The sequence below is a fragment of the Coenobita brevimanus genome, chromosome 105 (genome assembly GCF_032717465.1).
Source record: "Coenobita brevimanus isolate Jiangsu-jjx chromosome 105, ASM3271746v2, whole genome shotgun sequence".
Lineage (NCBI taxonomy): Eukaryota > Metazoa > Arthropoda > Malacostraca > Decapoda > Coenobitidae > Coenobita > Coenobita brevimanus.
The window spans coordinates 24,738,028-24,753,648 of NC_137058.1; the positions used below are offsets into that span (position 1 = coordinate 24,738,028).

A 15,621-nucleotide genomic window follows, 5' to 3' on the forward strand; every position below is an offset into this window, starting at 1 on the left:
ACTGCATGACAAACAGACAGACAGGCAGACAGACAAAAAGATAGACAGAATGACAGATAGACAGATAGATAGACAAAGAGATTGAGACAGATGCAGAGACAGATATAGGGACAGACAGACAGACAGATAGATAGATTGATACAGATAGGTAGACAGAAAGCCAGAGAGACAGAGAGATCAAGAGAGATGTAGCAGACACATGGAGAGACAGACAGACAGACAGATGGCTAAACAGAAAGATAAACAGATAGACAGATAGTGACCCAGAGAGAGAGATAGATGCAGACAGATGGAGAGATAGATATACAGATAGATAGATGGTTATAATAGACAATACTCTACCTATATCATCCTGTACATCTTCCTGCATCCAATCCACCATCTGATCTTCTTCAAAGGTACACAGAGGCAGGTAAGCATCACATCCCTCCTCGTCACTCTTATCTCCACAGTCATTGGTGTTGTCACAGATAAACTCCTGAGACACACACACGCCTGAGAACACAAAGAATTAGATCCCCAATACGCCATCATATACAAGTCATGAGTAAATTTTCAACAATAATCCTCTGCCGGTATTGTATCCTGCCTTCCATATTTTTCATTCTATCCTGAATCACACAAAGTATCCTTCCTTCTCATACTCTCTTGTTGTCTGCTTTATACTGCTGTCACATACAAATAGTTCATATAATACCTTCCAATGCCTCAGCTGCCACAGAAGTATCATCAAACATTTGCTCATGGTTGTATAGTCAGACAACAACAGTTTATCTACGACTCTACTGTGTCTACGTAACACTTAATGCATGTCCATCACCTTCCTCCCTGATGCATCATATCAAAGAGAATTATCTATAAGCAGAGAAACACACAAGGTCTTCCTCAGATTTGGAATTTTTGACGCTGAAGAGAGATACCTTCATGCAATGGTGCCAATGTAACTGGACAAGTGAGTTACCTGGTTATGCAAATTCCCTCAGCTCCCTCCCTCTTCCCCAAAAGGAAGATGGTAGACTGCAGGACTAGGGCAACTTCAGCCTGCAGTAAACCAGGTTCACATTTAGATGAGCTTAGGGCCACAGCAACAACAACTCACCAGTCTGGGTGCACTTGATATAATACTCCGGGCACTCCACCGACACACCAGGCATCTCACAGCCTGAGAAGGAAATGTCGTCTATGGTGAGATCGGATGGTGACCCTGTTGTGTCACCAGAGACCTGTATTTTGAATTCTCCCAGCCAGTCTGTAACACAAAACAAATTAGAGTTAGGCCTCATTTAAAGCTATTTCACTTAAAGATGGCACTAGAAAGGGATGTCTTCATGTAGTTGCACTAGGTTTTACAAACACTCCTCAACTTCCTCTACAAACATCCCTCTGCTTTTCCTCTGTCCCTCAAAAGGAGGATAGTGGAATGTCCAAAAATGACAACTTCAGCCTGCAGTCCACCAGGTTCATGTTAGGATGAGTCTGGGGTCACAACTACAACAATCTCTTAAGGCATTTCATTATAAACCCTCCCATGGTAAATGCGATCATTCATTTATTTGTAATCAGAAGCATGAAACAAATTTGATAAATGAACAATGCCAGTGTCATGGGTGGCACTGAAGGCTTGGCAGCACCTTTTTCACAGTGATTTATTATGCATACTGTACCTTAATATTTTATATTACTTTTACATATTCTAGTAACGACAAAGTTTGCCACTATAATATACAACAGGATAAAAAGGTGTCATCATCATCATCATCCAGACCTCTCTTCCCCCCTAAGGATGAGGTGAAGTAAAAAAAATAAAGTGTAATATGCAAAATAAATAGCTAAGAATGAGGCGCTACAGGATATCTTGTGCATGAGTGCATCCAGAGGTGCTGTCTTATATATACTGCACCTTTTCCTGGTCATCATCATAATCATCTTAACTCTTTTTCCAGCTCAAAGGTGAAGTGAGATCAGATCAAGAAAGCAAGGGAAAGGGGACCAGTCTATATACATACCTATGAAATGGGCCACACACACATTCACCCACCAATCAAACCCTTGCAAGCCTGGCTTCACCTAACAGGCACACCTACACACAGCCTCAGTTATTTAATCTGGCAAGTGATAATAGTAAAACTCCAAAATTATCCTTATCTTTTTTGTCACTTCTAATATGGCTCACACAAAAAGATGAAGAAATATTTCAAACTGTCATTGCCTCAACTGATACATACCTAAAAGCCTTACACTAGCTTGGTTCCATTCGAAGTTGCCCATGTCAGTGAGGTAGAAGAGTGGATGGAGTTCGCCGGTTTGCTCTATGCTCACTGACACCCTCATGTGCTTCTGCCCTCCCGAGCCCCTGCTGTATTCACGGTACCTGCGATGGCAACACAAGTAAGGTCAGTCTGTTTTAGTTAAGTGGAGAGACAGACAAACAAATGAGGAGGTGAAGGAGCATTGTGGTGCTGTTATGGATATGTTAGAAAGCACAGGGATGCTTCTGAGATGGTTTGGCCACATGGAGAGGATGGAGAATGAGAGACTGACAAGGAGACTGAATGTGAGTGAGGTGGAGGAGGAAGGGAGAGGAGGAGACTGAAGATGAGATGGAGGGATGGTGTGGAAAGGTATATGAGAGAAGGAGGTGTGAGTTGGAGATAGGGCAGCCAGATGGCACAGGAGAGGGTGACAGGGAGGTATATATGTGATGTGTGGTCATCCCTTAGAGACTTAAGGCATATTTGATTGATAAGTAGAAGTTTTTATACTCTTTATTACTTGAACTCGACCTTGACTGCTGAGTAGGGGCAACAAATTACCACTATTAATATAATGCTAATCACAAAGAAGTCCTATGGCAAGGATGTACAGCCATAGCACTGTCTTTTTCGGACACTGGGCTATGTGAAATAAACTACAAAATGAATTAAAATCTGGGCCAAGTTAAGGTGAAGGTGCAATACCAAGGCCACTGCCACAACTTGAATACTAAGTTGTTGTTACATGAAATTCAAAGAGCCTTAGTTATAAGGTGGGAATGAGTCTCCTTGGTTACTAGCCAACTCACTCCTTCAGTCTAACTACATCTGGCTCTCACTGAGCTGAAAAGAGTTAGGTAGCTTTGTCAGGTTAAAACAAACATTTTGTAATCTATTACTCCTTGTTAAGCCTCTTTAATATATGTTTTTTTTTTTTCCAGTTAACTCCCTTATGGTTGTTTTTCCATTAGGATTTTATTTCAGCGAAGGCCAGATTATTTTCATCACTGCGGTCAGTGCATTGCATATTTTATTCACATTAATAATACAAAATTTTGTTCAGCAGAGAAAATTAATAACAGTCAAAAGCTCCAAAAACTATCACTAGTGATTCCTACAAATCTACTGGTATATCCAAGAATGTTATTTGGGTATCACCAGAAAATTCTTTTCTGTCAACAAAATCTGAACAGTCAATGGGGTTGTTGCTGTTGGTGGCAGTGATGGTGGTATGGCCCCAGGCCCACCTGAACTGCAGCCCACCATCATCCTTGCTGGGGACAGGGAGGAAACTGAGGGATGTTTGTATTACCTACCACAGAAAGACATCTCACACCAGCACCATACAGCAAAAACAAACAGTATAAACACTCACCAAAACTGCATAGAGCACTGTAAGTATGCGTATAAACACTCACCAAAACTGCATAGAGCACTGTAAGTATGCGTATAAACACTCACCAAAACTGCATAGAGCACTGTAAGTATGTGTATAAACACTCACCAAAACTGCATAGAGCACTGTAAGTATGCGTATAAACACTCACCAAAACTGCATAGAGCACTGTAAGTATGCGTATAAACACTCACCAAAACTGCATAGAGCACTGTAAGTATGCGTATAAACACTCACCAAAACTGCATAGAGCACTGTAAGTATGCATTGTAATGTGACACGGATATCATGATGGCAGGGCCAGTCAGGTCACTGGGACGCTCATCCACGTACAGGTAGTAGCCGAGGGTCGACTCCAGCGTATGGTCTGCTATGAACAAAAGGCCTGTGGAGTCACTTAGGTTGCGACCACGCTGCCATAACTGGTTGTTCTCGGATTCAAGTGTCCACCCACAGTTGCCTGCGGGAATAAATACCAGATGTCATCACTGTCATTATCATCATGGTCATCATCATCGGCATCATCATAATCATCATCCACAATATCAACAGAGAAATATAATATTAAATATATCTATATCTATCTATCTATCTGTAATCATCATAGTGCCTAAGAAAATCATCATCATCATCATCATAATCATCATCCCAACTTTTTCTCTTACTTAAAAGATGCAGTGAGACAGGATTCAGAGAGAAGGAAATAATAGAGACAGGGCTTAAAAAAAATATTCCAGCTCTTGCACTCACTTTGTTCAAAGTTACAGTCTCCACAGAACATTTCATCGTCTTTGTCCGGGCAATCTACTTTGAAGTCACACAACTGAGTGATGTCAATCCAGGTGCCATCAGGACACACAAACTGTTGAGAAAATGATAAGAAAAAGATAATAAAGGATAATAAAGGATGATGAAGGAGTAATAAGGGTAAACATCTGAGGTCAATAAAGGAAAAGATAGAAGCTATTTATCTCTATCTATCTATAGCCAGATGCCATAATCCCATAAGGGGTGGTCATTTGTTTCTGAGTTAGTTGTTTTATGGGAAAGGGCACTAACCCTCCTCCAACCCACTTGTTGATACATAGGGAACACGTTTCAGCTGGTTATATGGTTACCACCCAGCACTGTAAATGGTTTCCTGACTTACAGGAAACCATTAGGCTTGTCACTCAATATAAAGCCACCTAAAAGTGAAAGAAGAGTAATAAAAAGTGACAGGAAAGATGGGAGAAAAGGAAAGAGAGGAGAGCAGACACAGAAAAAGAAGGATAAAGGTGAAGGAAGAAGTGGGCAGCACTACATCAAGTGAGTGGATGATGGTAGCTATCATCTACCAAAAATAAAGCTAATAAAGAACAAAGGAAAATAAATAACAATGAAGCCGGAAGGAAAATAAAGGATATAAAGAACAATAAAGCAACAGAGTTAATGATACTACTACAGCATACTACTTTTACTACTACAATACTGTACTATAAACATCACCACCACCACCACCACCACCACTACTACTACTATTACTACTTTTGTGCTCACCTTGTCAGGGTTGTCAGTGCAGAGCTCCTCTGATGTCCAGGTGTCATCAACAGCGATGTCTCCTTTTATGCCATTGCCTAGTGTGGCCTTCAGCTTGATTTTGAATTCTGCATCTTGACTGATTGACACTTTTCCCTGTAAATAATAATCAGTCAGTCTATCAATCTATCAATCAATCAATCATCTTTTTGTCTCAACAGGAGTGTAGGGGCCCAGGGCTAGGCTACTTGATCTAGATACAGACATGGGGCTAAAGCCAGCTCTTTGGTTTAGAAGCCAAAGTCAAAGCCCTTCAATACAGCCGAAGCCAAAGCCCTTCAAAAGTCATGAAGCCGAAGCCAAAGCCCTTCAAAAGTCAAGAAGCCGAAGCCAAAGCTGAAGCCAGTGCCCTTGGAAAGTCGTGAAGCCAAAGCCAAAGCCATGCAAACATTCACAAAGACAAAGCCGAAGCTGTATGAATTTTATGAAGCCAATAATCCGCTTCATGTCACAGTATCCAGGTTGTAACCAGCCTGTTCCTGAATTTTCAGGCCTTGGTGCTTAAGCCAGCAGTTGGGGGTTGAAGCTAGCCCATTGGCTTTGATGGCCCTTGGAAAGTTACAAAGCTGAAACTGAAGTCGAAGCTGCGACCTAAAAACTATGGCTTCATGAAGCTGAAACCAAAACCAGCTTCGGCCCCATGTCCATCTAGATATTCAAACAGCGACCAGTTCCTGATCCCTGTGCAGCAATATATGAGCAACATAACCCAGCCATTCCTTAGAAGTAAACCCTTGTGGGCCACATCCAGTTGGGGTACCGTAATCTGCCACACCACCAGTGTCTAAAGATTGCTTAAATAATAAAAGCGTAATTATAAACATCTTACATATATGCTCTACAGTTATTTAAGCTCCTGCCTCCAATGCATAAATAAAACTTGCAAAAAAAAAAAAAAAAAAAAGCAAAAAATAAAGTAATCAAAAGTAATTTAACCCCTTACGGGCAGGCAACTTATCAATTATACCACCGCGTGGGGCAGCATATTTTCGGAAAAATAAAGTATCAAGGAATAAGCCTAAACATACATAAATCTTTGAAAATGGATGAAAAACGAAGGCAAGAGGCATTACATGCGTGGTAATATGTCTCCGCTGGCTGTGGGAGGACGTGGGGAGGAGTGAGGGAGGAAAGCGGGCAGGCAGCTTCTCACCAGGCACACCTGGGGCGAGGCTGGCAAACTATTCACTCATTTGCGTTTTCTTCATCACTGAACACTATATTCATCATTTATGCTTTCTTTACACTATTCATTGTCTTCAAAATCTTATGTATGTGTTTTCTATTTTACTTGAACACTTATAACAATATTACTTACATACATATATACTATTTTACTTGAACAAATATAACACTACAACTTACATATATATATATTCTATTTTACTTGTTTCAAGGCTTGGGAGAGTAGAGGGAAGGACAACTGGTGACAAGGATGCCTCATCACCCAATTTCACCGATAAATTAGGACCGAAAATGGCTGGACATTACGTAACGTCACCCGCCTCCTCACGAGCGGACGTTACGTAACGTCGCCTGCCTGTTAGGGGTTAAAGGAATGAACTTGAAAACTACGTTATTGCTAAGGATGCTTAAAATTTGCCTCTGGTCCGGTATTATGAAGAGCAGCTTTAAAAATCTGACCATAAGTGTTCAAAGTCATTCTAGGTTAAAGCCGTGTTGGACGTAAGTTGGCTCAGTGTTGTAAAACAATTATGTCTCCCTCTAATTTTTTCTCTAACTTTCCAAGGATGAGAGAGGCTTGCTGTGTTTCTCTTTCCATAAATGACTGTCCTTGATATGATACAGGTTCGGCCAAAAAAAAAAAAAGAGACACTGCCTTAGCCCGGGCATAAAAGACTGGGTCATTTCTGGCTGATGAGTTACACTGAGGGAAGTGAGGGAATGGTACAAGATGGGGGTGAGTGTGGGGAAGGTGCCAACACTGTCTCACTCATCCCACTTTAACCGAGAAATGATCCAATTCTTGTGCACACAGGCTTAGGCGGTGTCTCTGCCTCTCTTATTCACACCCATATACCCAGGAGGAAGGAACCATATACTGTGTACATTAGGTCAAAGAAGACATGGTGGACTATTAGGGAAGCTTATGTCTCTGGCTGTACAAGATGAGAATGTATCAAGGTTCTACTCACAGGCTTCCATTCACCACCCTGGTTGCCAAATTTCTGAAACAGGATACTTGTCTCTCCAGCCACCTCGACCTCCACTGTCAAACCTGAAGAATGGCACATTAATGTACAGTATATCCTCAAAAATAATTAATTTTAAATTTATTATACATCTTTATACTAAGTCCACTTTAATTAGGCCTAAAATTGCCATCTCTCTATCTTAAACGTTAGCTGCAACTAAAGATTAAAACTAACAGCGCTAGTCATGAAGATGTGCTGTGGAAAAGATGTCACTCCAGCCATCTCAACCTCCATTAGATTGACAATGTATAGTAGTTATTTATGGATAATGTTTTCTCTCTATTATACAACACATCTCTAGGCTCTGTTCACTTCAATTTCGCCTAATATTGCCATCTCTCCATCTTGAATACTGAGCTATGACAAAAAATTAACACCAGTCATGGAAGATGTTGCAGTAAGGATGTAGAGCCATGATACTGTGCTGTCTTATTCTACCAATGAGCTGTGGGAAATAAGCTGCAATTAAACAAAAATCTAAACTCAGTTAAGGTGGGTGAATTATAGTCAAATATTATATCCAAAGTGAGACTTTTGAGAAACTTCTTTGCCTAAGTTTGAGCTGAAACTGCTGTATCAACATGGGTTCAATTCTCAACTGTTTCAGAGGTACAGTTACTGATGACCTTACAGCTTAATTAGGAAGGACACCATTTTCTACCATAAGATCACCAGTTCAACTGTAACTCTGTAATGGCTGAGAATTAGACACACCGATTTAGCATTTTTCAATTAATATTAGCCCTAGAATAACATAATGATATTTCTAAAAAAATCTCACGAGACACCCTGCTTACTGCATCACATCACTTACCTCCAACATCACTGCCATACATGTAGTAATAAAACTCAAAGCAGTATCTTCCAGCATCCATGGGCTCACTCTCCAGGATGGCAGAGGAAGCGTTTGATAGGCCCACAGCAGCATCTACATACACATAGTGACCTGAGGATGATGAGCATGTGGTCAGGGAACCTGTATGCTATTTGAAGGATACAAGAATAATATAAAACTGATGCTCTTGGCTAAATAAATCAAGAACACTAAGTAAAAGTCATAGTAACAGTAGTATTTGCAATTCCTGGTTCATCTGGATGTGAATCCACTGACTTGCAGGCTGAAGTTCTGTGTCTCCTGCAATCCACTATCTTTCTTTCTGTATAACCAGGCAGTGAATCTACACAGTTATATCAGTGCCAGCACATGAAGGCATTCCTCCCCTGCACCCAATGTAATGATGCTGAGGAAGTACATTTTCCCATGCTGGTACCAGTACAACCAGATGGCTTCATGACTGCTTATACAAATGCCCCTCAACTCCCTTCATATTACCTGCAAGAGGGATGGTGGACTGCATGAGGTGGCCAACATCAGCCTGCAGTTTGCTGGGTTCACATTCAGATGAACGTGGGGGTTACAACAACTACTACTATTACTATCCTATGTAAAAACAGTAAAAACAGTCTCATTCACTAAAGATGAACTATGCACCTCTATAGGATTAAAGAACCTCATACCAAGGGCAGTCTGGAAAGTGTGGTCGTAGTTTGGACCAGTTCCTTCTGTTGGTGTGTGTCCCTGGTTCATGTCCCAGTCCATATCATCTCCTTCCTTGGTGTTGCTCCAGTCACAGAACCCATCCTCAAAGTTGCAAGTTGCAGGGGCAGGGCAGCTCCTGTTGACCATCACTACGTCGTCAATGGCAATGATGCTGTTGTCCCCGTCTGTGCCTTCCATACTCCGGAATGTAATCTGTAGCAAAGAATAAAGGAGAAAGAACTATATATTTAGCTATCTGTCTATCTATCATTCTATCTGTTTGTCTATCTGTCTGTGTCTCTATCTAACTATCTATCTATCTACACATCAGCACCACAATGTTCCTTCATTTCCTTATCTGTCTGTCAGTCTATCCACATAACTCTACATACCCCTCTCAGATCACTCATTTCCACTCCCCTCACTCTTGACTTGTGTCCATCCAACAGGGTGCAGGCTTCACTTCCATACATTACAGTGGGGATCACAAAGTGTCAAGCAGCAACTTTTTACTTCCATATTTAAGTCCCTATTCCTTCTCACTGTTTTCGCTGAACCAGCAATTGAAATTATGTCTGCTATTTTGTTTGTGGTTACCCCTGACAAGACTAAGGCATCTGGTGATAGGCAGGTGCATAGATATACAGTATAGACAGACAGACAGTGCTTTAAAATCATCACTTTTTTGGTGATGATGATAATGATGATAAAAATGAGACAGCACTACTACTACTACTACTACTACTGCTACTAATGATTATACTCATAAAACACAAACTTCAACTCACATCATACTTGCTTCCCAAGTAAAGCGATTTCTGACCCAAATTCCACATCTCGCCCTCCGTGCCTGTAATCGACCACACAGGACTGATGTTGTCCACGTCAACTGAAGGATCCTTGACGAACACTGACAGAGATCCTTGCCATGTATCCCGGCCATACATGTAGAAGTAGAATTGTAGACACCTGATGGAAATAGTAGAATAGTTTGTTAGTTCAAAGTGTATGGGAGAGCTAGAGATAGAGAGTTAGAGGTAGATTTATAATGAAGATTGAGAGAGATCCTTGCCACATATCACACCCATACACGTAAGAGTAGAACTGAAGAAACTCGATGGGAAAAGCAGAATGGTTTGTTAGTTTAAGGTGGGAGAGAGATAAAAAGATAAACATAGATACAGATATAGACAGAGATAGACAGATATGTAAATAAAGACACACACACACACACACACACACACACACACACACTGATGATTTTTTTTTAACAGATGATTTTTATTCAGTTTAATGGTTCAAATAAAAGAGTTAACCCATGAATGATACACACGAATTATGCACCCGGGTAAACGTTCATCAACATCAAGTACAGTACTTACATATCACCAACTCCGGTGTGTGCAGGGCTAACTAAATCAGCCTTTGCATTGATGTTGTCCGGTGAATGCTTTAGGCTGACGTAGTGACCAAAGGACGATCCTGAAATACAGATACAATGCCAGTACACAGATTATATCAACACGCTCATCATTAATAATTATCAAACTGGTGTACTTACTAAGTCTTTGTTACAAGTTGCCTTTTTTTTTTTTCACATTCTTCTTTGCCAACATGTTCATACAAAACTACTGCTAGAGAAGATGCTTTCCATGGTGGCAATATATGACTGGGTGGCTCTGATGTCTGGTTATGCAAATGTCCCTTATCTCTCTTTCTATCCTCCATGAGAATGATGGTGGTTGCAAGAAAAGGGCAGCTTCAGCCTGCTCTCCACTGGGTTCATGTTCACATGAGCCTGAGGCAACAACAATAAGTGTCTGATTGTTAGCATGTGCTTACCAAAAGTATGATCAATATCTGGTCCATTGGTCAGTTCTGGGTTTTCTCCTGTGTTCCAGATCCATTCTGCCCCTTCAAGATTGCTTGACGTCCATTCGCAAAGGTCTGAGGTTTCAAAGTCACAGTAGTTCTCTGTAAGACAAAAGAATGAAGCATTTGAAAAGAACCAAGGAAATATAACCAAACAAATAAGGAGTTATTTGAGAAGAGTAGGTAGGTGAAGGGACTGATAAATGAGGACATGAAGTGACAGGATACTGTGATGTTAATGTGGATATGCTAAAAAACATTGGAAGGAGTACCTTTTGATGGTTTGGCCATGCGGAGAGGATGGAGAATGAGAGACTGTCTAGAAAAGTTTATGTAAGTGATGTGTAGGGAGAAAGTGGAAGGGGGAGAATTAGGGTGAGACACAGAGATGGGGTGAGGAGGTTCAGTATATGAGGGAGGAGGGTATGAAAGAGAAAGAGAGAGAGAAGCCTGATGGCAAAGGACAGGGGGACATGGAGACAATTCATTCCTAGCCATCTATTCTGGGATGAAGGTACAGTATTTGGAAATGGACTGACAGAGACAGCTATTAAGGCTATACCTTGAACAGAATAATAATTTCAAATCTGTTAATCAATCATTATGTCACTATACTCTATCCACTTTAACCTGAACTAAAATTGTCATATCTCCATCTTTAATACTGGGCTGTAACAAGAGATTAGCAGCAGAAAGTGATGATACACTCTATCAACTTCAATAATGACCTGACAATGCCATCTCTCCATCCTGAAAACTGAGCTGCAACAAGAAATTAACAATAGAATATGGTGCTATACCTATGTTTACTTTCACCTGGCCTAAAATTGCTATCCCTCCATCTTGCTGAGTTGTAACAAGAAATTAACCCAGGCTAAGACAGGGGAAGGGTTAGAGGGTGGGCACAAATAATGGCAGATGATTGTACCTTGTGGATAATGGCATGACCCCTCAGTAAGCAGGAAGTCATCAATGGCAGTGTGTCCTGAGTCAAGCTCCACGCTAGTAGTGATGGTGGTGCCAGTGATGAAGACATGCTGCTGGAACTCCTCATTTGGTATGTACAGCCGCACCGTCTGCCATGTCTCACCTACCTCTGTTACATGCTCCCAGTCTGGTATGTCCGACACAGTGGGTTCCTGGTCAACTGAAACAAACATAACATACGGTATCATTAATAATAAAACCTATATCTGTGCTTTATATTCAGAAACTGGTCCCTTCTCCGGCTGAGTGTTAGAGATTTCCCATGCATTAATTACATTTAGTCTCACATAATTCAGCTATATGCTACCAGTCTGGTGGGTGAGGTAGGGTCCAGAGAGTCAGAAAAAAATTTATTGAATAAGATATTAACCAATGTTTCCCCAACTGAATAAGCCACACTCCCATTCACTCACCATTCAAGTCCCTGGAATAATTCATAAAAAGCATGTTCATAAAAAAACATACCTTCCAAGACATAGAGTTTGATCAGAGGTGCTCCACTTCCTTGCATGTAGTAGGCAAATGAGAAGCAGTGGCCGGCTTCAGTGATAGGCAGGGTCTCGGAATATAGGACAGCTTTTGACTGTGGTCCAGTGGATCTGATGTAGATGAAATGACCTGCAGCAGAGAATGATATTATGGTGAATTTGTTTTTATATGACAAAGATCCCTAACTTCTTTCAGCTCAATCTCCAAGTGCAGCCAGATTCAAGGGTCAACTTAATAAGTAACCAGGGAGATTCATTCCTAACTCATAACTAAGACTTGTTGAATTTCATGCCACCACAACTTAGCATTCAAGCTGTTAAGTGTGGCTCAGTTCTTCCAGTTGAAAACAAATCAACTACAGTACTCTCATTTCTATTTTCACCCACTCATGCATTAACCAATACTGTGTTGCCCTGTCTGAGGCACAAGGGTCTTGGAATAGGCTACTTGGTCGTAACATCTAAGGTGTGAGGAGTGTTATTTTCCCCTGGGCAGCAATAAAAGGTACAGGCAGAAGTCATCATCTCTATAACTTATTTTTTAAGCCTGTGGTGGGTTATTCATCCACTAACCTGGGATACTATACAAAGATACTGCATCATCCAAGTTATGATGATTGCTTGCTCTAGATGTTACCCTAGGTACTCATTTTACCTACAAAGCAACAAATGGTGGATAACTCCTGAGTCGTGTGATGTCAGCCGCCTGCACTGGGTCAACAACTTTGTAGCTGGCAATGCTAACCACTCAACCATTCCAGTGAACTATAACTCAACCATCACTGTGAACTATAACCTATCACAGCGGATAAACTTCAGGCAACAGTAATTACACATAGAGTAAACAAACAGACACAGTGAAATATTAGTGTAAATATTTTGGTGCCTTTATCACTGGGGACCGTGCCTGTTGAGTGGTGTGTACTGTGGTCAATCATAGGCCCTGACACTGCTTCAACATTGTAGCCAGGTGTGATGTGCAGAATAATTTGTTAAGGAAGATGTGTTGAGACATCTCCAAAGTCACTTAAAACACAATCCACGTACCTGATGACAGATGCATTGTGTGGTTCATCATACGTTCTAGTACTGGTCCAACACCATATGAAACTGAGGTGTACACACACAGGCAGACAGATTAACAGACAGACAAACACACAGAGCTTAAGAATATGACCCATGTACCTGTTGACATACATGTGGTGTGGTCCATCATGGGTCCTAGTACTGGTCCAACACCATACCCAATGCTCATGAACCAATCTGGGGTACTAAGGTGTAGCTAGACATATAGACAGATTGACGGAATGATAAACAGACACAGAATTTAGAAAACCACCATGTACCTGTTGACAGATGTGTGGTGTGGTCCGTCATGGGTCCTAGTTCTGATCCAACACCGTACCCTGTGCTCAAGGACCAATCCAGGGTATCGCCAAGGTCCTGAGCCCAGCCACACATGGTTCTATCTTCAAAGTTGCATGTCAGCTGTGCATCAGGGATAGGGGTGCCGGTCGGAGGTACGGCTGTTGTGCCACTGGAGCTGCACTGTCCAGGTTGCAGCATTAAGTCATCCACAGCAGTAAAAGCTGTACATAAACATGAAAGGGATGAATATCTATTTATCTATCTATCTATTATCTATCCATCCTTTCATCCAACCTACCATCCACTCATTCATACAATCATCATCCATTCATCTGTTCATCAATCATCCATCCACCTATCCATTCATCTAGCCATACCTTCATCTATTCATAATCCATCATTCAATCCTCTGCTGTCTCATCACAAGCACAGAGACCCAGGGCTAGCCTGTTCAGTCCTGACATTTAAGGTGAAGGAACCAGTGACTCATCCCTGAGCAGCATTAGTGACCAATAAATTTCAACAACCCCTGGGACTAAATCATTACAGGCTATACATGTATTTAGAGTGGCTTAACCCATTACACCATCAGGCACCCAGTTCTTAGTTCCAACTACATATATTACAAAGAGAAGGCACGCAATTTTTCAAAAGCAATCCACAAATCAATGCAGTATGTGTTCAGCTTGATTTTAACTTCAATAAGAGTGTAAATAATAACTCACTCTCTACTGCATAAAATCATATGGTGATAGGTGGCATAGAATATGAGTTGTCCTGAGTATGAGAGGGTTACTGGGGATCAAGAATACTATACTGCAGCTGATATTTGGTCGATATAATGCTTGCCCCATATGGCTTGTAACATGTCTCTGCTTGAAGAGCACCAAAACTCTGTTCTTCCTCAGCTATTATGCCAATCATGGCATATTATTTATTATCAAAACCACCATGAATATTGCCCTCCTGTGGTACCTGCCTAGAAAAAACAGGAAATAAATAAACCCCCAAAGCCTAAAAACATCTATAATCTTGCTCTCTCAGATTATGTTCCACACATGAGGGTGTGGACACGTTTGGTATTTCTTGCTAAATCACTCTTAGCCATAAAAATTCAACTGGCCTACAACCAGAGCATTCCTAACCATTTAAGGGTTGACTTCCAGCCACATACAGTACCTTCCAATGGATTATCTTCTGACAGTGACATCTCAGCTCTCAGTCGAATCTGGAACACATGGTCAACACCTTCTATTTGTAGCTCTTGATTGATCCACACGTAGTCATCTTCAACTTTAAAGATGAACTCGTCCACAATAAAATTGTCTTCAACATTGATGAAATTGAAGGTCAGGGTATTTATTTGCTCTGGAAAAAGAATATAGAAGTTTATTAATTGTGTTAACTCAAAAAAAACAATTGCACTGTGCTGCATATCAAATAATTTTTGTTTTTTATTTCTAAGGACTCCAACATGCTTGCATGTGTTGGTCTTGGTTAGCTAGATAATTAGACCGTACCTTTATTCTTATATGAGTTCATGTAGAAAGTAAAGCAGTATGTGGAGTCCTGTGGAGAGAGGTCGCTGCTTCGAAGTTCGCTCCAGCAAGACTGGTCACCCACACAGCGGGATCGATCAAATGTCATGTAGTGCCCTGTGATCAGGGAAGATTGGGAGTGGTATAGTCATATCACCTCAACTTGATTTTTGTCACTGTGCACCTTATTGAACTTATCTCAGGGCCAGAACAAGAAACTCTTATGGCTTTATCTCCTTTTCATAACAGTCTCTCATGATTTACTCTCTTTGCTCTAACTTGGCCCAAATTTTTTTCCTTTTGTTTCTTATTTCACATAGCTTAGTGGCAGATAAAGACAGCACTATGGCTCTACAACCTTCTCATAGCATTTCTTCATGACTAGC

General features: G+C 41.0%; 1 protein-coding gene across 1 annotated transcript in view; it reads right to left on the reverse strand.

Moving 5' to 3' along the window:
* The window catches only part of LOC145416269 (MAM and LDL-receptor class A domain-containing protein 1-like), a 94,199-nt gene that overhangs the window by 28,927 nt on the left and 49,651 nt on the right, over window positions 1–15,621 (reverse strand). Inside the window, exons 50-66 of the mRNA XM_080285268.1 lie at window positions 15,218–15,352; window positions 14,877–15,065; window positions 13,676–13,918; window positions 12,307–12,459; window positions 11,783–12,001; window positions 10,825–10,956; window positions 10,365–10,464; window positions 9,771–9,951; window positions 8,961–9,195; window positions 8,257–8,388; window positions 7,383–7,465; window positions 5,188–5,322; window positions 4,399–4,510; window positions 3,886–4,108; window positions 2,226–2,371; window positions 1,100–1,249; window positions 343–495 (exon numbers count right to left, since the gene is read on the reverse strand). Coding sequence (XP_080141394.1) covers window positions 343–495; window positions 1,100–1,249; window positions 2,226–2,371; window positions 3,886–4,108; window positions 4,399–4,510; window positions 5,188–5,322; window positions 7,383–7,465; window positions 8,257–8,388; window positions 8,961–9,195; window positions 9,771–9,951; window positions 10,365–10,464; window positions 10,825–10,956; window positions 11,783–12,001; window positions 12,307–12,459; window positions 13,676–13,918; window positions 14,877–15,065; window positions 15,218–15,352 — 2,721 coding nt within the window. The remainder of the gene's footprint in view (window positions 1–342; window positions 496–1,099; window positions 1,250–2,225; window positions 2,372–3,885; window positions 4,109–4,398; window positions 4,511–5,187; window positions 5,323–7,382; window positions 7,466–8,256; window positions 8,389–8,960; window positions 9,196–9,770; window positions 9,952–10,364; window positions 10,465–10,824; window positions 10,957–11,782; window positions 12,002–12,306; window positions 12,460–13,675; window positions 13,919–14,876; window positions 15,066–15,217; window positions 15,353–15,621) is intronic.